Source organism: Phyllopteryx taeniolatus, chromosome 5 (assembly GCF_024500385.1).
Source record: "Phyllopteryx taeniolatus isolate TA_2022b chromosome 5, UOR_Ptae_1.2, whole genome shotgun sequence".
NCBI lineage: Eukaryota > Metazoa > Chordata > Actinopteri > Syngnathiformes > Syngnathidae > Phyllopteryx > Phyllopteryx taeniolatus.
Window position 1 is genome coordinate 8963632 of NC_084506.1, and position 26439 is coordinate 8990070.

At 43.1% G+C, this 26439-nt stretch overlaps 1 protein-coding gene across 4 annotated transcripts in view; it reads right to left on the reverse strand.

The window, feature by feature from the left end:
* Positions 1-26439, reverse strand: part of mob2a (MOB kinase activator 2a) — a 54643-nt gene that overhangs the window by 13965 nt on the left and 14239 nt on the right. Inside the window, exon 1 of one of the 4 annotated variants that reach the window (XM_061772478.1) lies at positions 22920-23072. The exons of 1 other annotated variant lie outside the window; for it this stretch is intronic. In XM_061772478.1, coding sequence (XP_061628462.1) covers positions 22920-22957 — 38 coding nt within the window. In that variant the 5' untranslated portion in view covers positions 22958-23072. Of the gene's footprint in view, positions 1-3162; positions 3358-20450; positions 20814-22919; positions 23073-26439 lie in introns of those variants that run through there. 2 more of the 4 variants (XM_061772477.1, XM_061772476.1) reach the window with 2 other exon arrangements.

Genomic DNA, 26439 nt, shown 5'->3' on the forward strand with positions numbered 1-26439 from the left:
CTGTAATCAAAACAATGAGAAAATAGGGTTGTATAGCCGGGTGACATGCAGGTCATTGCAGACAGAGCTATGGATGACTGACCTGGCAGCTGTTCAACTCCATCTGTCATCCACTATCTTGCCCCCTTTCACTTTCACCGGCCGCCACACGACCCCCTACCAACCAGCCATCTTTATTCACTATATAGCATGTTTGACATGGTGAAAAGGGAAACTGGAACTCTAGGGTTCAGCTGACTGAAAATGCTGTAACATGCATGCCAGTCATCTAATTTGGAATGGGACGTTGGGTAAAACTACCCACGCTAGGGCTGGGCATCTTTAAGAACATCGCCATTTGATGTGATTTCGACTCATTAGGTTGCAATTTGATTCAATATTGATTCTTTAGGCTGCAATTCTATTTGAGCCGATATTGATTTCAATGCTCCGATATCAATTCCGTATCCATCAATACATCCATTTCCCGTACCGCTTATCCTCACTAGGGTCGCGGGAGTGCTGCAGCCTATCCCAGCTATCCTTGGGCGAGAGGGGGGGGGGGGCACGCCCTGAACTGGTCGCCAGCCAATCACAGATATCGACTGAGTAAGAGGTAAAAATAATTAACCCTTTCATGTAAGGAGTGCGAGTCAGCAGGATCCAATTACTCCAAAGCAGGCTTCCAGATCTATTTCAAGATTCAAATTTAACAGACAAAACTGTTCTCTTCCCTGAAACAACCACAGACGATTGAGACCAGCCTGGTCTCTGCAAAGCAAAACCACAGCAGCCATTATGGGGCTAAAAAGAGACAAGGCGAGCACGTTCAAAAACTGTGCAAGGTACTGTTGGTGTGTCAAAGCTTCTGCTAAAGTTCCTGTGAAGATTCACAAGCATCTTATTCAGGATGACCTCATCAGTTTTAGTTCTGCGGCGATGAGATAAGCAGCAAATGCAAACATAGAAAGCACAGCTGCCACCACTTCATCAGGAGCATCACCGGGGGCGTCTGCAGCACTGTAAATCAGTACATGAGAATTGTAGCCAGGGAGCGGGCCTAAACGTGCACACACTGTTCCAATTCAACCACTTCTACTGTCCCAGCACCACTCTGCCTAAAGGCTTCTTTACACTCGCGCGGGCGGCGACCGCGCTGACGTCACTGCGGCTATCCCGCGCGCAGTTTGCCTTTATAGTCGAGCGCAACCCACGCGCGCCGTTTTGAAAATGTGCTGCAGCTCTCCTCCAAGTCGGGGGTGTCGCTACAGCTGATATTGGCTAGGACACCACAGGGTGGCCAAGCCCGGTAGTCGTTTTTAAGTCTCCGGAACAAGGAAAAAAGAAACAACAATGGCGACCGTGGAACAGTGCCTGCAAGAACAAATGATGATGAGTTTAATTATATTGCAAAATTGATCAAGATGGCGGCGTAGGTGTTTTGTATTTTAAAGATGGTGTTATTGAGGAACCAAGGGGAAAGCCGAGTACGTCATCACAGCATGTGACTCAAAACGGACCAATCGCGAGAGATGATCTCCGCGGCATTAAGCGCGCGGCGGCAATTTGCGCCGTGTGCCCGGTCACGTTATGCAATGCGGGTGCCGTCACCCGCGCGAGCGCGGGAGAATAAAGAGGCCTTAACGCCTCTTCCCCCGTGTCGTCCTGTGCTAAATCCCATTCAGCGGCTCATGGGGCTGCGGAGTATGCAAGGGCCCCCCTGCCGTTACGATAATGGAGTCTCATCAACATCACAACGAGGTGTGAGAGGAAAGGTGGGAGCGGGGGATTCTGTGAGATAAGATTGGACTTCTTGTTAAGCGCTTGGCACAAGGAAGTTGATTGTAGGAAGTTTAGGTCAGACACTGACTGGTACAAATGATGATGATATCTGACAAAGTGTTGAAGCCATGAGTCACGAAGGTTGACTAACCAAGTGAATTTAAACAAGCAGCAAACCATAAACAAACATGCATTCAAAGCATTAATAGCTTCAATTTGAGAAAAAAAAAAAAACCCACCAAGGAGGAAATGGGTTAACAGAGAAGCTGTAAACAACAGCCCCAGATCCTCATAAAATCCCAAACTATGCAACCTTATAAACTTTGATGAAGTGTTATAGTTCGGTCTTCTCTGAAGATGGAATATCATTTAACATATCCAAAAGAACCTTTAAGCCGCAATAGAACGCTTACAAACGTCTTCAAACTATGACTTGATTGGGTGCAACAGAAAGTGTCTCTACGCACATTAAAGCCCTACAGCGCTGCATCATTTAACATCTGTTCTGAGTTCTAAGAAGGCATCCAATCTTCCGCTGTATTGCTCCGTACATCTTCACAGTCAACAGGTTTCGAGGTATGTGGCCTTTGTTCTTCTCCTTGTCCTCGGGCTTCAAATGGTAAGAGGACATTTCACCAAATCATTAACGAGACAAGCTTTCCCAAGAAGGAGCCCAGTCATTGTGACCGTACATCCTCTTTACATGACACACAACCTGGCAAAGTACACACGCGTAAAGTGGGTTCACAGTGGGCATTTGCTTTATTTGCATGTACGCAGATTAATAGGAGCGGTTTTGTTGTATGTGTCACTTGGATGACATACAAAGACATTGGCCACGGCGATCTGGGTCATGCATTCTCGGTTTGACTTCAGCTAATAAATGATTCATTTAGCCAGCAATGGTCACGCACAAAATATAGGTCAAGTGGAGAAACGTTAACTTCTGGTGTGTAACGCATTGCCTTAATAAGAGGCACAGAATTAAAAAAAAAAAAAAAAAAAACAGAGGGAAAAAAGAGCTTTCATGTCCATTCGGTTAATTGCATGACAAACCTTTGAAGCTGCGACATTCCAAGTTAAGCGGTGACTCTTTATCTCGCATGTTTGACCGATTTTCGAACAACGGCGCGTCCATAGCAATTCGTTTTGGAGTTTCTTGCCGGGGAGAAATGAGCGCCGCGAGTTGAAGACATCGAAGTCGTGACCAACTTAAGCAGCTGCTCGATGAGCCGCGGAGCAGCGCACTAATTAATACCCGCGCATTTCAACGGACACACGGCTTAACGTACACCGACCGACGTTATCTGGCGCATATCCTTGCAAATTCGACGACGCGAGAAAAGACAAGCAGCAGCTTTTACATGACACTGTTTTTGGTGCGTTTTGTTTTTTTTTTACCTGAGAACTTTGCCGACCGCTTGAAGCACCATTTTGCAACTTAGTCCGTTTTTAGAGTTTCTCTGGGAGTGCATGTCCTTCTTATCCCCAGAGAAAGAGCAATAATCGCCGACCATAGCTCATGTCGGGGAGAGAACAGCCGGGACGCTCCACAAAGACGAGTCTGGAGTTCACTGACACTCCGCGAAAGCAACTCTGGAAACTCCTAACTTTTGAAGCAAAGCCCGCCTCCTCGTATGACATTCGTCCAATCGGAGAAGAGCAAAGCGGTGACGCCGAAGCCTGCCCACGTGGACGTTGCTCGAGTTGTTACAACGCAGCAACAGGTGGTAACGCAGTAAATGAGGACTCAGATCCTCTTTTTTTTGTATAAATTAAAAAAAAAGGTGTCGCTGCATTTCATTCACGAATATGTGTACAAGCATGTTAGGCTAGAAATGACAGGAAGAAAAAAGCACAAGCCAAGTGTAGTCTGCATTCGTCACATTAACGCTGGTGCTATGTAAATTGGACCACTATCCACTTTTTGTTTTTGTTTTCACTGCAGCAACTCGTGCAATAAAATATATGCGTGTGTATGCGGCTACACGTGTTATGATACTCGAAGGGCTAATGTCCCACTAAGCTCCTAAAATAACTGAGTACGACAATCTTGCAGTGAGCAAGGACATAAATAACGTTTAAAAGCACTGTTCATAATAAGGCCTTTCAAATGCTTTGCTGTTGGTGCTCACGAACACGCATGCTGGGACGGAGGTGACATTCCTCCTGTTGTTTGTGAAGTTCACCTGGAGTCCCACAGTGACAGGATGATAGCAGTCAGGCACGTTCAAGCACGTCAACACTGGAAAAACCGGCGAGATCATCAAACAAAGCCCGAATGAGAGCGCGTGCTGAATAAACATGAATATTTACATTTACATTAGTGCTTGTTTGGGGAGGTTTGCCAAATTATTTAGACTTATCTTGGGGGGTTTCCTTCGGATTCGGAGTGTTTGAGTGGCATGAAAATTATTTTGTTGCAACGAGTTATAAAAAGAGAAGAGAGTATTAACCTATATACTTCTACCCCTTGTCTTTTTAATGATTAGCAATAATGCACAACTAACATCAATATTACAGAAACTTCAAAAAGTGTCAAATTAACAGATACAGATGTCTATATTTTAAATGAGGTTGAAAGCAAGTGAAATTCAGAAATATCAAAACACAAACTTGACTAATATGTATCAAACAAGCAAATTAAATGTAAATCGCAATGTAAACTGTAATTAAACCATGCACCTTTCGTCCTAATAATTACAGCTTTTAAACGAATATCCCCTCTTCACACGTTTCTATTCCTGTCTCGGTTGTTTTTACTGCCTATCGGATGACTTTTATGCTTCATTAAGGGGTGGGAGAACTACGGCCCGCGGGCCACATCCGGCCCGTTGATCATTTCAATCCGCCCCGCCAAAGATTGGTAGAGAATCGCGCAGATCATATCAAAATCACGCCTACATTCATTTGACCTTGTCCTGTAATGCCGAGTGCTTCCACCAGGTTGTCCCGTAATGCCCAGTGGTTCCACCAGGTAGCGCAGTAGGCACAGTGATACGTTGACTTGACTTGGGCTGTTCTGTTTTTACTCTGCTACTGCTCTGAACCCTTCTTCAACCATGAGCGGGGCAAAGAAAAGAAAAGTCGACAGTGAGTGCCAACTGTTTAATATAGAATGGACTACTAAATACTTTTTTCGCTGAAGTCCGGTCAAAGGCTGTATGTCTAATTTGTTAAGAAACCATTGCGGTTTTAGAGGAATATAACATCGGCTGTCACATTTCTACCAAGCATGCTGATTATGCTAACAGCCAATCAACGCAGGAACTGATGGCCGCGGCTCAGCGGTTAAAATCAAGCTCGCAGGCTCAGCAAAACACCTTTATCTGACAAACTGCCAGTCCCCGAAACAGCGCCACGGGAGCGGCAGATGGAACTGACTGATCTCCAATGTGACAGTCTTCAAAGAGAACTTCAACTCTCAAACTGGATGAGTTTTATACTTCATGAAGCGCAGACAAATTCAAAAAAATCCGGAAGATGACACAGAGGATGCTGGTGGTGTTTGGCTTTATATTTGTGTGTGAACAGACTTTTAGTGTGATGAACACCAACAAAACATCCTTCAGATGCCAGCTGAGTAATGAACGCCTCACTGAGAATTGCCACAATAAAACTAACACCAGACTTTGACGCACTGGCCAAAAAGGTGATCAACAAAACAATACTGTTCCAATTAAAAGTAAATCAAAGTATTAACACTAAAATGGTTTTTACATTTTTTATTTTTGATATGTAAGCATCTGGTCCTGGCTTGGCCCGTCTGTCAAATTTTAAAATTCAATGTGGCCCCTGCGCCAAAAGTTTTGCCCACCCTTGGCCTATCCCTCTCTTAGCGTCGACTTCTCCTCAACCATTGTTTTTGTCTTAATTGTTTTTGTTGTCCTCTCAGACTAAACTTCTGGCGCAATGCCACAGCAGCAGGAGTAAGTCAGGGAAATGTGGACCCACACAGAGAAGCACTAATCTTTGGGATCACAGATGCTATGAGCACTCCGTGTATGTGGGTGGTACAAGAACTTCGGAGGGAGATAAAAGACCTTGTGAGGAGGGATGCCGGATATGTGCGTAGTGTTTGTAGACATGTCAGTTGAGCATAATTACGGTTGGACCCTCGGCGGCGCCACTTGTTTGTATTTAAAAGCCCCCATTTGATCCAGTGAAACTATCTGAAGGAAAACAAAAATAAAATAAAAACATTCAAAAGGGACATTGGGAGTGATAGGCGCCAGGCTGTACCGTCATCCTGCATGACTGGCTCCCTTCCTGCTTCCCAGATTGGGGAGGGTGGGGGGCATCGCCCGCCTGGTCTAGCCCATAAAGAATACACAGAACATCACAGAGAGGTGGGGTTGGGTGGGGGTCTTAGCAGTGCTCATGAATGTTTAATTGTGTTAAAACATGACATTGAATTAACACATCCAACATGGCTACTGGGAAACAACCATTTAGGAACACTTTTACTTGACATTTAATATTTATTGCTATATTAATTTTAAATTGATTGTTTTATGCTACTCAGAGTCCCTCAAAGGCATATTTTGTGCTGCACACTACACAGAGAATGTGATCATGCGCGTGCAAAGATGTTCCCGTCAAACTTTGCTGTCGCTTCCCTAATTAATGGTCTGCGCTTTCTTAGTGAACTTTCTTCTCTTCAAAGTTTTGCTATAAAAAGGTAATATATAGCCACACCTGTAGCATGTCAGGTTTTGTTGGCTGCAGGCTAAAAAGGGAGGCGCCGACATGAATGGTGCTATAGAACTACACAAATTGGACCTCTTTGCAAAGTGTCACGCAACATGTGACGTGGATGGAAACTAACGGCCACATTCCATTGTGAGGCAGACACTTTTTTTCTTTGTCCGTGTCACACAGTTACCTTGCATTCCTCAATCGAGACAAGACATGGCATCACACTCAGTTGCCACCTGCTCTAACCAGACCAGATGTTACTGTATATCGCATTATGTATAGCTGCTTCCTCGCATGCATGCCGAAATAGAAAGAGCAGGTGTGCAGGAATGACTGAAAAGAGCAGACAAGGCGAAAACGGGGAAATTGGTGAGAGAAACAAACTGGATTAAAATAGTCGCATTGTGTCAGAAATTAGGGGAGAAGTAACATTTCAATTGCAAACTAAAGAAAACGGGAGTGTAAAGTGACTGACACAATAAAGGGTAAGGACAACACTTTTTTTTAACACAGGGTGTAATGGAAGCTTACCCAAAAAGTAGCGCAGTGTTTAAAACAAAAATAATAATAAAGTGGTTTATGCAAATACAAATGGGGATGCCAACCGGACATGCAAACATCAAAGGCATGAAAAAGGTGACCAAAAAACATTGTAAGTGGGGGTTCTTCCCTCCCGGGCCCCCGCAGAGAAATGTTTTGATTTGAACATAAATTGAGCAATCAGGAAGACTCTGAAGAGTACAATAAAGCAAAAAAATAAAAATAAATAATAATAATAATTATTATTATTTACACCACTGTTGATGTACAAATTTAAGATTAAAATAAAATTTGCGCTTACATTGGATTGACGCAAACAGCGGCCAATGCGGAAGTCGAAGTCTCGCGCACGAAATAGTTGATAAATAAGCAATCTTTGACAAATAAAAGTAGCGAGCGACATTTAGATACATTTGTAACGGAGTGAAAGTACTGTTACTTCTTTCTTAACAGCAGAAGCAGCGGAAGTGTTTTTTCTGGTCTCGTCAACTCCTGTGATTTATCCAAACATAGCAGGTCCCGAACGCACAGGCGGAACATCAGGCCGCCGCGGAGTAATATTCAGAAATGACATCCGTGTGTGGAATGGATCGAGCCGACAGCGTTCAAGGGGTACGAAAGAGTCGATGACGTCTATGACTGGTTGCCTGCAGCAGTCCATTCTCTGCTAGGATAAATGACTGGGTGGGTCGACAGGTTTGGTATGGAAGTAGTCAATCCACCTGGTGGAAACAGACCACACTGGTCCCAGGCCATGAGCTGCAACAGATGCACCGGGGGACAAAATGACATCGCAGTGGCTGCCATCTCCTGCTAATCACAGACATCATGAGCATTTCTAGCCTATCACCATTTTAACATATTGTAAACGTTGACAAACTGCAATGGCCATCCCTCCAAGGAGATGTTTAAACTACATTGCATTCAACTTCAAGCAGATACAAACTGCATACACTAAAATAGAATATCATTTATGTATCGTCACTATAGAAGTACAATATCCACCATAATTCTAGTTCATGTCTTAAAATGACAGTGTACATATTGTATCCCTGTAAATGTACAGTAAAGAAAATACTATAACGTTGTTTTTTACTTACTTGGACTGAAATGTACGGAGCAATTATTGTGAAATCATGCGCAGTAACAACAAACAAATGAAAATGTGACTTCTTTGTAAGCATAAGAAAAAAAGCTCATTTGAACCAAACATACTTTCCCCCCATGGTTTCCCTTGAGTCTGCATTCTGGGTGTGTGCAGTGTGTTTAGGCAAGGTCTTAGCTAGAGAAAACAGTGCACACTGAAGGTCTTTACAGACCCTGGATTTTCTATGGGCCTGCAGAAAGGTCAACAAGGGCATGAAACAAGTTTTGCCAGTGAACCCGGTGACTGAACTTGAATACCAAGTAAAAAAAAAATATATACAAGCAGCCCATTTTCTGATGTGGGATATTTCAAGCAAAATCACCTAATTCACAAGACATCGAAATTGTGATTAAAAAGGAAGGGTCCTGTAATGTTAAAATCCCTGAGGCTAAACGGACGCCTAGTGTCACATTCGCCTGTTAACGACCACCTCTGAAGTAAAATACATGGACCGTACTGTACTTCAAATAGAATACTGAGTATTTGTGGTTTGTATGAAGCATATGTACAGTTCAACTCTGAGGGCATGAGTCAAAGTCTGAGCCTGTTAAAAAAAAAAAATAATAATAATAATCATACCAACACATATTCACACCTCTGCTCCAGGCACTAAACCGTACACAAACTGGCAATAATTAGGCATTAGTTAGAACCAACGCTTGACACTCTAGTTTTCCTTTCACCAAACCAAAGCACTACTCTCCACCTTTCAGGCCTCAACGTCCGTTTGTTTTTCCTGTGCACGCTTTCGTCCCTGGATTCATTTCTTTACTCTGCATTCCTGTAGGGGAATGGCTGCATGCTGAGACGTGTCCCAGCTAACTTGATCATAGAGCCTGGCTAAACAAAAGAAGAGACGAGGAGTACCGAGGGCAAACAGCAATATGGCTTGATATGTAAGAGACATGGTGTATCTTCTTTGACAGGCACGTAAGATAATGCTCACTAAAAATGCATTCAAAATTAACTTAAAAATCAAAGAAAGCAATTAGAATTAGTTTTAAATAGCACAGCACCACAACAGGCCCTGTCAGAACTGGTTTATGAACTCAGAGGGAGCTTCAGCAAAATGAGGAGACAGGAGATGAGAAATACCAGACTTATGTCCGAAAGTCCATAACTCAGCATCTCCATGGCTACCGCGCAGATTAAACACTAACATATCACCAGGACCAGGACAGCGTGAAGAGAAGAATTATGTAGAGATGGATGAAAAATGAAATCTATACGGAAAAAGGAAGTGAGAAAGAGGTCATGCTTTATAACTATAGTACATGAGTGAAGAGGACAAACAGTGACAGTAAATGAGTCTAATAACAGATCGCAGAGGGATGAGGAGAAGCTATAAAAGTTGCTCAATGTGGGAGTTGTCTCAGCATGCCCTGGACACACACACACACACACACACTTCCATTCCACATTCCTTAACCGGGTAGAGTCTCGATGTATCCCCCAATTCCCGTCCTGGGCAGTCCAACACTTATCTGTCAAGTTTAAAAGCATAAACACACACGGCGTCATGTAACAAACACAGTTAGCGGTCAAGTGGAGGAGAGGTGGTGACCTCTGGAATACAAACTGGCATTCTCTTGCTTATCAGGTGTTTAAAGGTCAGCCAGTATGTTGCTCTGCGGGTAAAAGAAGGGTGAGAATGAAGTTTTCTCTCCTACCAATGGCACCATGTCTACAGCAGGGGCAAATGTCTCCCGTGTGGAGTTTGCATGTTTGGCCCATGGTGTGTGTGTGTGTGTGCGTGTGTGTTTCCAGGTACTCTCGCTTCCGGTGTGAATGGTTGTCTGTGCCCGGAAAAGTTACTGGCGACCAGTCCAGCGTATACCCCACCTCACGGACAAAGTCAGCTGGGATAGGAACTTAATCAGGCCATAAATGGATGGATATTATTCTGCCTTAAATTGAAATGAAAAATGAGCATGTGACTTATGCATGATGCTGCACTTCTTGTCACGGAAAATGTTCCCCATGGCAAGCTTCCTAGAACTCAAATAATCCCTCAAAGAGGGGAAAGAACGTATATTTTCATGGAAAGACTCAATGACCTTGGTGCTGACACTACCACACACAAACCTGAAATATGCTGACCTGTCTTCATTCCCCAGTTGCTGATAAAGTTCAGAACATTTCTGAAGCGAAGCAAAACATTACCTTGAGATTTCACTCCCAGCGGTTCACAGCAAATGTAGCTTGGGTAGCGCTGGTAATTAATGGTGAAGAACAACCTTGTTTTCTGAAAGAGCCACAGTCACTGACAACTGAGGTGTGGGAGCAATGCTGTCACCTGCTGACTCAAAATGGGAATGTACTCAGGGGACAAACAAGCAAGCACAGCTTCTCTTTTTTTTGTATAGGTGCGTACGAAAAGCAGGACACATTAGCGTGTACAAGGGCCAAACTAAAAAAGGCATCGGAATGAATACAAATTCAAAATTACTGCATCACCTTAAACAAGACTGCATTATTAACTGATTTTTTAAATTTGTTTTTCATTTTATTATTATTATTTTTTGAGTCTGTTGTAGCAAAGTAGTAATTGAAAAAAATATGAAAAAACTGTTTGGTGAAACTATTTTTTTCTCTCTATCTAACAAGTGTTTTTGGAAGGAAATTACTTTTGATTTAGCCAACAATTCATGTAAAGATTCTGCATTGGGAGCGTGTCACATTTTGGAGGAGAATTCAGGGCGTCAATGAAAGTTAGCAAGTGGAAAGGTGGTGGGGCTTCAGTCGAAAACGCTAGAGTTTGCATTGGAGCGCAACAGTTGGCGTGTGTGACGAAAGATCATCGTGGAATCAAGGATAGAGTCAGGAAGCAAAGAGGAGGTGGTGGAGAAAATGTTTGGGGTTGCGCTCCTATTTGCACAGGAAGTGTACACCGTGTGTGTGAGGTGGAGCATGATGGTACTTTAAGGCATCTGGGCTTGGGGATGAACAGAGCTCTCTTCTCATGGCCCCTTCGAGGGACCCAATTGACAAAATCATAAAGCAGTGCCAGTCTGGATGGATGGATGGATAAGCAGACAGGTTTGCGTAAAACTGCGTTTAGTGCTCTAGAGCTGTGTAAGGGTCCCCCGATGCAGCTCATTACCTCCCAAGCGAGGGCATTTAGGCACGGAGCTCGGACAGAAGGGATTGTTAATGCTTATAATTTATTCCCAGGTGCAATTTGCACCGATACACAAACAGAGGATGTGACTAAAATGTACAGAATTTCCCTTTGACAATAGAAACCTGCCTTAGGAATGTCTGCTTAACAGCCACATTTTGCTTGAGTGGTAAATGAGCATGTGATGGAAGTCAAGAAGATTAGGCTCACACACGCGTGGACAATACAATGAGAAAGTAATGTGGAAAATTAGTTTGTATGACATGCATGGGTGTGGCGGTCAGAAGCTACAACAAAGCTGCCATCGTGTCAGCAGACATGACAATGATTTCAAATGGTTTGGTGGAGCCCCCTTTGCAAGGGAATAAACAGTCTGTATTTCCCCACTAAGATAAACAGCAGAATTGAAACTATTTCACCCAACGTGCTTGCTTACCCAGACAAGATGGAACAAAGTAACGTTTCTTGCCTAAAGCCTATTAGCAATAGGTACAACCATTCAGATTTCGGATATACCCAAGACTACATTTTTTAAAAACTTTTATTAAACAACTCAATTAAAACTAGTATAATTGCTGAAACTGAGCCACGCAAATTGTTGAATCAAATATTCTACTGATCAGCCCATCGATTAACCGGAAAAAAGGATTTTGCATTAATAAACACAATAAGTGAGGTGCAGGTATTATTTATCTCCACCAGGGGTCACTGTCCTCATGTTCTACTGTGGTACCACTTCAAGTGTGTATGCCTTTAAAAGTAAGACCTGGCCTGGTGAGGGGCATAGGCATCCGTGAATGAAAGTGTAGAGTTGGCTGGCAGTTAACTGGCCAATGCGTCGAGTGACTCTGCGTGAGTTGTCGCCATCGCCAGCACAGATATGAATGTGCAATTACTTGTTCGTTTCCTTATTATTTGTTCAATAAAGCGACTGAAAGTGCACCGGCGGCTACGTCTATCCTTGACCACTTGCGGGGGTATTTCAATTAGGGTTGGGAACGATGAAACCATGCGATCAGACCGCTCGTAAGGGCGAGAAATACGTCTGTATCGGTAGCAGACTAGACTATCGATCCAAAATCCGCCAGGAATTTTTAGATCCATCTGTGGTACGTCAGTGGACCGGATCTCACGAGACTAGTAATCGATTGCCTGAGGCTTTATATGGTTTTCGTCTCGTAAAACGAGCGAGAGAGGTCTCGCGCTGTGCTCCACAGGTAACGTTATGTTTAAAACCAAACACAGCAGTGGTGGATACTAGCGACGTACATTTCCCCATAGCGTCAATTTCAACATCAAATAGCTTTTCAATCGTTCGGCAAACGTAGCAAAGTAGCATTCCCCCACGAGTTGTAAACATTGAATGCAACGTCGCGTTACATACCTTATCTCAAGTCCGCCGTCAACACCGAAATGTGCGCCGCAGATTGTAAACATGCCGACAATATGGCAAAGGTAGGTACATCTCTGCAATTTCCTTGAGCTGTAACTCAGCAAACTAATGCTTCTTCTCGAGTCCTCGCGATCCACTTATACGTTCGCGTTGGTACTGTGCGACCCTAAAAAGAAACTCACGAGAGGACACACAGCCAGGTATATCCCGAAGCTGACACAACAATCAATCAATAAACGAACATCAATAAATTGCACTTTATCTTGTTCGGTGTCAAATCATTCCAAATTCTGGACATCGTCTGTCACGGACTCTTTCATTCATGGCTCGGCACCAATTGATTTCTACCCAGAGTGATACATGAGACTGCAGTAATATGTCTCTGGAAAAATGATGACTGCAAAGCATCGAGGCAGAGATTTTACTTCAACCATTTTTTGTAACCCAATTATTTGATTAATCGTTGCAAGCCTACATGGTTGCAATATTTTTAGATGTTAACTATTAATCAAACAATGATTGCGTATCATGCTTCAAGTGTCTTTTGTCCAACTCCTGTGTCCCAGATTTACAGGGGAATCCAAAATGACCAGATTGAAAAATAGAAGTGGCTCGCTTCACGCTGCTGTTACCGCAGCTGCTTGTTTTAATCGCAATTTTGTTGTTGTTAGATCGAGTGCTGCTTCCGTCCATGCAATGCGAATCACATGCAAAGTGCCTCTCACTGGCCAGGAGGTGAATCGATTTGATCTAGATGATTTGCTGAATCATTATTGAATTGTGCGGAGAAATATTGCAATGCCTCGATGAATCGATAATATTACCAACCCCTAACCAAGAGCTACATCATTTTAGTCTGAACACACTATCCTTTCCTATTTCAGATTCATATGGAAGCGTCATGACAAAGACTTCCAAGAACACTGATGGACTCTCTAAAGCGGTGATCTGCATATTGTACAAAGTTATCTTAGGGGCATCACTGGATTGGCCAAAGCAGCTGAAGGTGCACAGAGTGCGCCTCCAAACATCCCATCACACATCTGCTGCTCTGCTCAATCACAACAATTTGGTCAAAAATACCTGTTTTCAACTACTTTCATCTCAGCGATGCGAGTGTAGTTTAACCCCCCCCCACATACACACACGAAATAAAGTAAAGAAACGAATGGTCCGCCTGGCCAAAGATGACTAGACGAGATACAACCACCTCCTGACTGTAGGGGGAAACTCTGCACCATTGTCTGGGTTTCACTGAGACTGGAAGGGATTAGTGGGCTAGGAAGTGGTCACACCTAAGAACATTTGGACAAAGAGGTGAAGAGCAGGCAAGTGACGAAAAAGGTGCCAAATAGATTAGCAATCAAAAAACTAAACTGGTGGAAAAATTGAGCTATTAAGCACACACAGAAGTAAGCTCTGGTAGGCGTGCAGCGCTATGTGCGCAGAGTGCCTAAGGAGACGTAAGCGAGAAGTTTAATCTCTTTTAGGAAGCTACTTTGAAAGAAGGCAATGAAAGTTTATTCAACCAGCAAACTGTACTTCGGCTTGGCATTCACAAATGTACTAATGTGGGATTTTTATTTATATTATCCTCCAGTATTCACCGAAGAACTCCCCTGTTTTTGTGTTCAGGCCAAATCAATAACAGTATTGTGTCAAGGAAAACAATTTGAAGTGAGTTGCAGAGCTTCATTTAGAGAAAAGTAGTCCTTTGGCTGCCATCTTGTGGCATCTTTAGGCAACAACAAATCCTTCTGTCACGGGGCAATTAAACATTTTTGCTACTCGTGGCAGGACTTGGTCCCCATCACCAAGGAATAGTAAGGGTTCCCCGAATGATAACATTTAAGTTGAGATCATATTTTTTTCCAGAATGTGTCAAAGCCAAATATAATTGTTTCGGGCAATGAAGACAAAAGCATATCAGGTAATAGTGTCAGTGCAGATCAGTCTCTTGAGTTTAATCAGGAGGGAAAACCATGTGTCCGTGTTTGGCGGAGGAGTTATAAGAACAAAACCGGTGGTGTGATGAGACAAAGCAACAACATTGCATGTTCCTGTGTTGTGACTGCCACAAAGGAAAGAAAGGGTTGGACTGGGGATGGGGGAAACAAGAACAAAGAAAAGGAGTGTCAAATCTTGTAAAAAAAAAAAAAAATAATAATAATAAAATAAAATCCTGGGTTAAAACGAGACTTTACACCAATATGATCGGCTTGGTCGGTACCGGCCGATAATTACCATTTTATGCTGATCGGCTTTAATGTCATAATTCGCAGAGCCGATCAATCCGCAAAAGACATTAACGCTACGTCGCCATCGTGTGCAGTATATTTGAATCCAAAAGCTGGTTTCTTTTTACCCTTGTCGCGTGTCTTTTGACATAGGACTGGAAATAACCAACTCCCAATAAAGTTATTTAAACAAAAACCAAAACATGTCGGCAGTGTGGACTATAAAAAACAGGAATATAAAAATCATGGAAACTCATTTGGCAGCAGACAAAAACTGTGGCCTATGGTACATGAAATGATTGAGGAAAAGAAGTGGATGGAGCAGATGTGTAAGTCCTAATGGGACTGAGAGATGCATACGAGAGAGACAACAGAAAGGTCAAATCAATGCGATCTCCTTGAATCAGCATATGGCGCGATGAGAGCCCCCGCCCCACTGCAATGCCTAGTCATTGCTGAGATTTGACAAACATTTGGAATCAATCTAGTGTTCTTTTACAAGGCGATCACCATCTCTTAATGTTCCGTTTCATGTGTGTATGTTCTCACCAAAGAACTCAGTTAAATAAATCTAATTGGCCGACAGTATTTATTCAAATATTTCAACATTATGGATGGGGTGTGATGAATTTAGACAGAGCAAGTCAACATTATCTTGGCAAACTGTCACTATGCTGTCACTGTTAAAAATTCAAGTCTACATGTGTAGACGTGACGTGTACTGTAGTGTATTTGATGGAAATTCTCAAAGCAGCATGAGCTAACAGCATCCATATATGGCAGGATTGATAACGTTGGAGATATCACGAGTAAATACATTAAATGATCCGGTTGAGTGATATGGAGCTAAACACTGCTACTGAACTGTCTTGTCTCCAGAATTACCCAGTGGCTGTGTTTGAAATTCCTCACCATCATGTTATGTTATGCTGAAACGAAGAGGGAGAATAATGACGTTGGACAACAGGGTTGTTTTGGGCCACTATGAATATACAGTGAGTGTCCATGTTCATAGTATCTGTTCTCCTTGGAATTACATAAACTATTTTAATAACAACATCACATGAAACATGCTTGTGTCAGCATTGCACAGCATTTGTTCCCCCTAATGCAGCATCATCACAACTACCGTAAAGCTCAGTGTATACAGTATAATCACAAGGAAGTCATGTTTGTGTTGCTTACTGTATTTGCCTAAAAATGACAAAGATCCAACTGGGATGTTGAAAGGTGCATTTTTTTTTCTTGTTGTCCTCTTCAGTTTATCAAGTAACAGCAAGAAAACGGAATGAGGCTGGCATTGCTGCCAAAGGCACTGCAGCACAGAGGAAAATTACACTGCTGTGAAAGAAAATGTGTGGCAGACACACCTACTGAACACCACCTTCTCCAGTCTGTTCGGCTGCACAAGACCACCCTTTCCTTTCACTCTCCCCTGGGGCAACCTCAATAAACACAAAGTGAGGCGCCTAAACACTTCCTGTCTCCCATGAAATGGCCCTCTTGTTTTGAGAGAGGCTGTGGGCTGCGTGCTGCAGCAATTCTAACACCCACTTCACCTGACATTTCATGCCTAAAGGCCACATGCATGTCTGGTAAGCACAGGTAGAACCTTTTTTACAAGCACAAGCCATTCATACATATAACACATCCTTTCCCTTTCATTGTACGCAAGGTGGGTGAAAAATACAGTACATCGTCTGTAACTAAATTTAGAGTTGAGGTTAGTGCTAGGTCATCAGTTTCTGCTTCTCAGCAAGCCGGAGCTGCTGCTAAATGCAAGCAAATGCTACGAAAGTGTTACGCAACTGTCCTTGTGTGAGGTCAGCACTCTGCAGTGACAAGACAATAGTTGAAAGTAGTTGAACACCGACAGACTCTTAATGCATGCCATTTCATAAATGCCATTCTATAAATGCCATCCCATTTGCATTAAGTGCATTGCATTACTGTACTGTTTAGCACAGCACCCCTTAGAAATCCATTTGGGCCTGGGGTAGGTCACAGCGTGAAGAAGGCCGTTTTTTCACCGAGGTCGAATAAAAGGACGCTTGAAATGAGCCCAACAAACGTAGTTGACAAAATCTTGGAGCTGTACGAGCGTAATTTCTTCAACAGATTCAATAAAGTGGCACAGTGGATGACTGGTTAGCACATCTGCCTCAACTCAATCCGGCTCCGTGCGTGCGTGGAGTTTGCATGTTTTCTCCGGGTACTACGGTTTCCTCCCATGTTCAAAAAACATCCATGGTAGGTTCATTGAAGACTCTAAATTGTGGGTGCGAATGTTTGTTTGTTTATACGTGCCCTGCGAGAAGATGGCGACCAGTTCAGGGTGCACCCCGCCTCTCACCCAGAGTCAGCTGGGAAAGACTTCAGCACGCCTGCGTGTCCCATTTGTTTGTGTGGAACATGATAAGCAGACAAGGAAATGGGCTAAACACAGAATAAACAATGTGAATTTTGTTCTGTAGTATTCAGGCCCATTTGAGACTCACAAATGGAGATTAGGTCTTCACTGAAACCTATTGCACTCTGTGCATTACACACTTTACCGACACGTCTATTGAAACAAATTGAAAACAAATGAAAAACTCCCAAACTTGCTGATGTTACATTATGAAGCCTGGGCCTCACAGTATGTCACAAAACACCAAACATAATACAGTTTTGTATAGAAAGCTACAATTATGGAAAAATGTGGAGGGCAAAATGGAGTAATGCTTCAAAAAATGAGACTCTTAGTGTTCATCTTGAACTAGATGTCTGAATCTAAACTAGTCTACTTGAAAAGGAATCCTGTGAGAGTGACAAGGGATTACAGGGATCAGATGATGAGCCTTTCAGGCAGGCGTGTAACTAACCCAAAAGGTCAAACTACACTGGCTACTTCTTTTAAGATTCCCTTTACTAAATGCGGAACTTAATCAGCAAGGACCATAAACTGCCTTCTGCTTTTCCTCTTTTTGAGATATGACATTAAAGCCGATCAACTCATTAGCATAACATGCTAATTATCAGCCGATACCGATAAAGACGATCAGATCGGTGTCAAGTCTAATCCGGACATCCCAAATCCCGATTGGAGGCTGAAAATGAAGATAAAGTGCGCTTTTTACTTTAACTGATGTCACACTATGACAGATGATGGTTTGACGGAGTGCTGGCGTGCAGTTTGCAGTCCACAAACTGCCACTGTTGAACGCTCAAACACCAGATGCAGGTAGACAGAAGTCTGGACTGGGGTGAGGTCAATGAGGACCCGTTTTGGCAGGTGTGCATCAGTAATACAAACAAATGATGTCATAAGGTTACGGCGACACTATTTGACTGGCTAATGGAGGTGTAACAGGGAGGAAAATGCTGAAAACAGACTCGACAGCCCATTTGGACTTAACGTGGCTATGAGACAGCACACAGCCCAGGTTCCTCCCTCACCATCACGAAGGAGCGAAAACACACATGGGGAACAAACCCTCCCTTTACTAGACTTTCGTGTGTGTTTCTTTCATTAGGGGCTACAGTATAAAGCATATGGACAAACACACACACATAAGTATTCCTTTAAGAGTTTCACTCCGTAAAGTGTAAACAAAACTGCAAATCACTGTGACGCCTAATCAGATCTGAACTGTGTGCTACAATTTCACCATCGTCAAAAAAAACCCTCAGAGAACTAGCACATTATATTTAGACTTTTAATTTTTTTTCTTTTTAGAGGAGTTAGGGCCTGTGACTGGCTCACCCCACAACCACAAGAGAGGGGAACCAGATGCCAACAAGCAGAGCCCAAATCATCTACCCAAACAAGCCAGCCCAGTGGTTCCCTGTGAGAGTACCAGCATGCAGCTCTGCCACCTAGGCCTGTCACGATAAAAACTAATTAAGACGATATATTTTCCCCAAAACTATCACGATAAACCATGCTTTTTTAAAATGGCAATCATGAAAAATAAGGCCGCCCTTATTATTATTATTTTTTTTTCCATTGCTTTTAAATTAGTATTGTTCTTATAATTTTCTCTCTTGTTTCTCTATTCAATTGTTTTTTCTTACTCTGTGATATGGATCCCCCTGGGTCCGAAATAAAGAGCTGCAAGACTAGCCTGGTTTACATGGAGCCTTCTATTTCGTTTATAATCGGTTTAAAGCCCAAACCGAATAGAAATGCGCCATATAAACACCTCAATCGGAATAATTGGCCAAATCCGAATGGAATTTCACTCGTTTTCACATGGATGGAATATTACTTTTGCCAAACTGCTCAGAAGTAAATTTTCACCATGTATACCGTCAATCGAATAGAGCCGAGAAAAGCTCTGTCTGTGCGTGCTTCGTCTCGACGTAAAAGAGCGGCTATCGACGGAGCTCGTATGTGACAGAGATCTTGTTTTTAACTACTTATTAGTTGTTTTTATTTTTAAACATAAAGCTATAAAACATTCCCAACTACTGTGCTGAATAGACGACGGACCTCCATCTTGATATATGACGTGACGTTCACAACAAAGTGCGCATGTCACACGGCTGTTCTGAATAAATGTCGTGCACATCATGTATAGACCCGATCGGAACACATCACGTCACATGTAAACAATTGACCAGAGATCTTCAATCGAAATGATTTTAATCAGAATTACAAAGAAGTCTCCATGTAAACCCAGCTACTGTGTGGTTGGTCCGATGAAAACAAGTCCCTCACCTGTCAATCAAATATACGTTGAAGTTCGCTGTCGTCAACTATTATGGTTAATAAACAGTTGACGTTCCCGTGTTTGGGTTAATTGGGGAATAACACACACAACAACTCGGTGCGAAGTTCTGGTAAACAATATCGGCGCGGTGGAGCGAGCTGATTAGCTTAACTCGCTAGCTTATTAGCTCGCAGCCTTGCTTGTTAGCTAGAACAAACAGTTAGCTTTTCCTTGAGTGTGTCTGTTGTGTGAATCGACACGCTAATATGGATCAAGGCTGCGCAGTATTGGACGGAACCAACACCAGCAGGAGCTTTCAAGGTACAGTCAAAAGGGTGGGAGGAGAAAAAAAAAAAAAACAGAGCAAAGTTTGATAAGTTCGATGCTGCGCAAACAACAAATAGGAAACACATCCATGCCCCCTCGTGAGGGAATACTGGTTTCAAACAAACACTGGTTCGCAGCCAAGAGGCTCACAGGAAGGCAAAGTCTGGCAAGGCCAGCAAGTCATTAGAAAACTAGTCTTTGCTTACTAAAAAAAATGTAAATAACAGCCAGTGATGTTTTAATATTCTGTGGTTAGCTAAAGCAGGCAAACTGTGTGCAGTGCTGGCCTCACACACCTCCCTCCCTCATGTACATGTCATGATAGCCTAGATCGGGCTCCATCAGAATGTCTGCCTGCTACAGCAGCACTGACCTCAAATGTCTCCTCCAAACAGCAGCGCAATAACAGTGAATGAAAGGAGGGGAAGGTAATCAGATATATAAATAAAATCTTATTATTCAAAGATTGAGTGAAAAGCGAACTCTAATCCAAGAAACGTAAGACAAGAGAAAAAGTCACTTGGTTAACTACCTATAGAAGCAGCAGTTGCAGCACACCAAAACACCCATCCAGGCGACGGTGAAGCAGAACCGGGCCGGACCCTTCGTCGTGGCTACAGGTGAAGCAGGGTGACGACTTCCAGCCTAGCGCCTTGTGTAATCATATGGCTGCACAAACGACCTTTGACTTTCGCACAGGACAGATGAATGCAGGACCAACCAATTCAAGTGTCCGCAAAAAGTAGCAGGAAGAGATAACACTTCGGCACACTCCATTCATAAAATCTTACAATTTTCATCGAGCAGGTTACTCATTCTCACTGACTTCCACCGTCTGCAACTGCCTGCCTCTCTCTCGCTCTCTCCCCCCTCGCTATCCTCAGTGAACAACTCTCTCACTCTCTCTCTCTCCCCCTCGCTCACTTGCTGGCTCCCACCGAAAAAGCGGGAAGATTAGCTTGGCAAACATAGTCCTGTCAACTAAGTGCAGACGAACGGCGGGGCAGCACAGGGTGGACTGCAGGGGAAGGGTAAATAGAGGGAAAGAAAAAGGAGGGAGTTGCAGAGAGAGAGAGAGAGAGAGAGAGAGAGAGAGAGAGAGAGGAACTAGGGAGTAAACTAACCTCAGGGGGGAGCAATTTCAGTTTAGACATGTACATATACCAATATAAACCTCCATACTTCGGCTAAGCATATGCATCACTAGCTAAAATATTTGAAAACTGCCTGCATGAAATGACGTGTAACCAGGTCTTAACTGTAAAGCCCAGTTAAACAAATGTTCATGTAACTACACAAGCGGGGTGACTTTTCATTCTTACGAATGATGCAGTGGAACAGAAAGGGAGGGGCTAGTGCTTTGACGAGCCCCCAGGAAGCGAGCCAATCACTGCAGAGTACTCTACAGACAAATAAGGTGAAGGACACCATGTCTGCAAATCCGTTTCTCTTTTATTTACTTGCTGGAACAAAACACACATATGAATGCAGTGGTGTTAGAGTAATCAAAAGGCTGATTCTGACTCCAACAGAGAGTGACGAAGGTGGCTGACACTGCTGAATGTCAGACCACCAGAGTCAATCCGTCCTTCTCATGGGAACGAATAAATGCAGCCTGCCAAGAAACAGATAAGACAGGCTGAAGCACCTTCAGTGTAAGGAAAGTACCCCTTATAACACAAGCACAGGTTTGTGCTCTGGGCCAATGAAACAACACTCTTCATTATCTCTTGCTAGTTTATGTTTGGCAATCAAAGAAAAACCGCAGCAGCCCAGCAAAGCAATTTGACATCCAGTGACGTCATCGCTCCACCTCCTTCTCGGAGGCCCTTTCGCCAGATGCTGCGGCTAAAGTGAAAGATGTGTAGGCATATGTGCAATCCAGCATGCATAATAGATTAGAGACAAACAGAGAGATGAAATAATTTTAGGGAAATTCCAAATGTAAGGCTAAATAGATTCAACACAGATTAAATTCAGGACAATTTGAGGGTAAATTGCGATGGCATTGTTCTCGATTTTGTTTGTGTGATGAGGTATGAGCACGTGTGTTGACAGGGAATTTATACAGTTTGTGGATCTAAAAGGCAGGATGTAGGTTTTGTGTGCGTGTTATGACCAGCGGAAGGCCATGTGGCCACTAACGAGGCAAAAGAGGAAAAGGAGTGCCGAGTGCTAGGAGTGAAACTGCCATTAAAAAAACTGTCACTTTCAAAAAATATGAGCAAGTTCTTTTGGCTTTGTGTGTGTGTACTTCCCTTGACTTTATCACCAGTTCATATAATTCAGTCAAACAATAAAAGCATGGCATCTGCACTGAAATTATTCATTAGAGGCAAAAAGACAAATGTGGTTTCCTTTTCAAAGAGTTTCTAATTTAGAGCAAAAGACAAGAAAGGAACGGGACGAAACCACACCACCCTGTGTGTGACCCTGTGCAGAAACAATAGGATATACATGGAGGCAATGAAAAGTGGGATGAGGTAGAGGGGGAAGAGACCTGTCACACCAAGCACACACAAAGTTGCTCGGTGATGGGTTCACCAGAAGGAGCATTTCCCTGATGGAAAAAGAGGGGGGGGGGGGGGGGGGAGGAAAAAGAGATGAAGATGGAAGCGAAAAGGGGATTAACAAAAGAGGCAGAGCCCACCAGCTCTAAAACAAGAACAACAGGTTTCCTCAAGACTGAAGAACAAATGCACACCCAGCAGGGAAAAATGGTGTATTAGAAACATTAGAAACATCAGGCATGGGCACTGGTAAACAGTCTGTCTAAACAGTCGAAATAAAATGTCTACATGTAGCCTTTTTAAATACATTAACAGTAACCAGAATAAGACGCTATATGGCATTGTATCCATATGTATGAGACTATGAAGCAGTTCCATAGAAAAGTGATCGATGGCAGGAAGATATAACAAACAGCTCCCTCCCTCCCACCCACATCTTCCTCCCCATACGCGTAAAACGTTCAATTGTTTGGCGCACAGCAGCATCTTACCTATTTAAAGTGTAAGAGCCGTTCCTTTTAAACCTCATCCTGGACGACAGGAAACGGATAAAGAAATCCAGAATGGTACGATGTCGGAGCGTTTAGGCGGCGCCTCGAAACTGCAAAAAAAATAAAAAAATAAAAAAACTCCAGCCGTTGCTGTCGTGGATGGCTGCCGGCCGCACAGACACGGAACAAGACGGACTTGCTCGCTGCTCAACACCTTTCCGATTATCTTCCCCTCTCTCTGCACATTGCTCCTTCACACCCCTCCTCCGTGTAGTTTCCGCAGGGCAGGCTTTGTGCTGAATTCCGAGCACAAAGAGTCCACGATCTGCTGCAGTGGAGTTCAGATCAAGACAAATGGGCCGGGGTTAAAAGCATAAGCGTGCTCGGAGGCAGAGGCGGCTTTGTCTCTCAAGAGTCACACGATCGTCTCAGGCCGCCATGAAAAACATCAACTCCACAAACGATGAGCAAACTATACCAAAAGCATGACGTCAGCACTATGTCTTTGTGGGGGTGGTGGGGGTCACTTTCGATGAGATGGCTTCCCCATTCATTGGAAGAAGCTCTCATTTTACCACTGCCCCAGAGCCACGTATATATTTACAGATTTCCAGCAACGAGTTCCAAACATAGCACTTGTCCAAGCCTGAAGAGTGAGAAAGATCTGATGCCAAGAATAGGACTCAGGAACCGCTAATGCCATTGAGGTACTGTACTGTGTGTGTAGATGTGCACGTATATTTTTACATTTTAGATAATCAAATGAGATAAAAAGTTACCTTAAGGATGTTGTTGCCAATCTCAAAATAGCAAACAGAAATCAACAGGGAGCTATGAGTCTATCTTTCCATTTTCTACAGTAAACTGCTTATGCTGTTCGGGGGTCACATGGAGTTGGAGCCGAGCTCACAGCTAACTTCAAAACAAAGGCAAAGTACACCCTGGACTGGTCGCTTGTCAATCCAAGGGCGCTGAGTGCTGTACGTTGGCTAATACTAGTCCAAAGCGTATCGATCAAGCCACACGGTTAAGATGTGAGCAGCACAGGTATAACTGACACTGTAATTTTTATTTTATTTTTTTAAATGTATGAGATAATGAAAGTACAAACAATCTGCTCCGAAGTTAAGTTTTGTCCATCATAAAACCTTTGAGTAAAATGTTAACATTCTTAAGTCATACAAGTAAAAATAAGTAAAAACACTTTTAGATACATTTCATTAGTCAACATTAAAGGTAGCATTTGCAGCCCCCCCCCCCCCCTCATTTTATGCATTTAATTTAATTTCACCATGTTGGGGAAGGGGCAGCTCGGTGGTGTACCCCGCCTCTTGCCCAGAGTCAGCCAAGTATGGCTGTGGGGGAAAAAACAAAAAATATATCGGCTAACACGTCTAATCGACCCAAAAAAAATTGGTCGATGCAAAAATTTCTCCCTCAAGCCAATAAAAAATATCAATGAAAGCATATTTGCGCCGCCCTGAACCAATCTGTGTCGCCCGGAACCATTTGGCCACTGTCCATGTTTACCGCACAGACTTTCAACACACTGTTCTACCAGTGAAAAACATGGCCAAAAATGAAAAAGGAGCATCTGTGAGTCATATTAAGAAACTATTAGATGTGAAATATACATATAACATGACATATGAGTGAGCTTAATGGCAGTTATTATTTATTTTGCGATTTTATTTGCGACCCATTGACTTCACCAGACTGTTTCATTCTTGATTTGAAATTCTCTTCTCGGCCTTTACTGCAGCCTCTTTCAGTTGTTGTTTGTTTCTGTTCCTCTTAAAGAAGAAGTTACAGGTCTGTGAAAGCCGGAAATCTTGCTTATTTGTAGGTGACCAAATACATATTTTCCACCATAATTCACTAATAAATTCTTTAAAAATATTTTATATATTATTAATAATAAATATAATATTTTTGTCGAGACTCAAGAGACAAGGGGCCCAAGGGCCCCCCAACAGTTCTCAGGAGGCAGGCTGGCATCAGTTTCAGTTTCTGTATTGTGTTTCTATCATTCAAAAGTTGGCTGATTAAAACAATGCCAAACGTTTGATTGTTTAAGTTCAACTACTAACTGTGGGGGTTCAGTATCTTGTATCAAGGACACTTTGATAGGGCTGCATGGGAACTTGGGCTCAGGAGCTTGAGTGTCTGTCTGGTACAATTGAAGCAGGGAGAACAAAAATGAAGATTTCAGTCAGTCAGTCAGTCAGTCAGTATGACATCATGCGAATCCGGTGCAGAATGTGTCTGGGTTTCTCCTGCACTTTTGAAAAGCACTCTGCTGATTTCAATGTGTCCAAGTTTGTTTAGGACTATGGGAGAACCCTGGCAGCAGAACTGCTGATGAGTCGCACCGCTGCTCCTCTTGTCAGTCACTACAGGGAGGAGACAAGGAGGAAGCTGAGTAATTGAGGATAAGAGGACTCTGGAGCGTACAGGACACACTGGTATGTGGTTTGGATTCTACATAGAGAGGATGGAAATTGCAGACCAAAAAGGCTTCTTTTTTTTAATTAATGCCACTCTATACACCCCCCTTCTTCCTATTGAGCTTTATTCCACCCCTCTTTCCAGCATGTATTCATCCTCCTTTATTTTATTGCTCATTTTGGAGCCCTTCCATCAAGCTAATTTGAGCTTTCTTCCTTATTTTGCAAGCCTTTCTATCCGGTGCCCCCCATTGCATGCCTCTCTCACAACTTGAACGCCCTTTCCTCCCCTCGGGTCCCTCCAAGCGCAATGTTTTCCAACTCTGTTCTTTCAGTACATGTTGTGCAAGAGTAAGTGTTGGCATTGCATACTATAATGGAATTCAAGTTCTGAGAAGTTTTTTTCTTTCTTCTTTTGCTTTTTACCATGCAGCACTTTGTCTGAAGGTGTTTTATTGAAGCTAAGGAAAACAAAGTCTTTTCTCTGTTTATCCCACACAAAAACAAAAATCATGACAGACTCCTGTGCCCTGGCCGCTCAAATCCCACACAGGGTTTCCAGGAATACTTTTCACAAGCACAAACATTGAACTGCGGTCAAAGAAACTTGAGTGCATCATGCAATCGTTACCAGCTTTAGAAGTAAACCATATTTCTGTGTGCCCAAGTTCCCCAGTGCTTTTATTGACAGGAAACACACTTTGTGTGCCACATTCAACACCCCTTGCTCTATTGCCCAAAAATATATAAACCTAGGAAACCACATACATATGTTGCCTGCACAATTTAATGTACACAAGGGGGCACCGTCAAGTCACCAAGAACCCAGTGTACCGAGCAAAGTGTGGCATGTGCACACACTGGATACAGTTAGAGGCACAGTATATGTGACACTTAGTGGAGCAGTATGAAAGGGTCTACTGTATATGTATGGCCAGGCTGGACGACGCCACGAGTGGGTCAGTCTTGACGATGAGCATCCTTCATTTGTAGCTTAAACCACGGGAACCCAGCCTCAAATAAACATCTTTCCTTCGACAACTCTGTATTTTGTTGCCCAAACTGTAAAACGT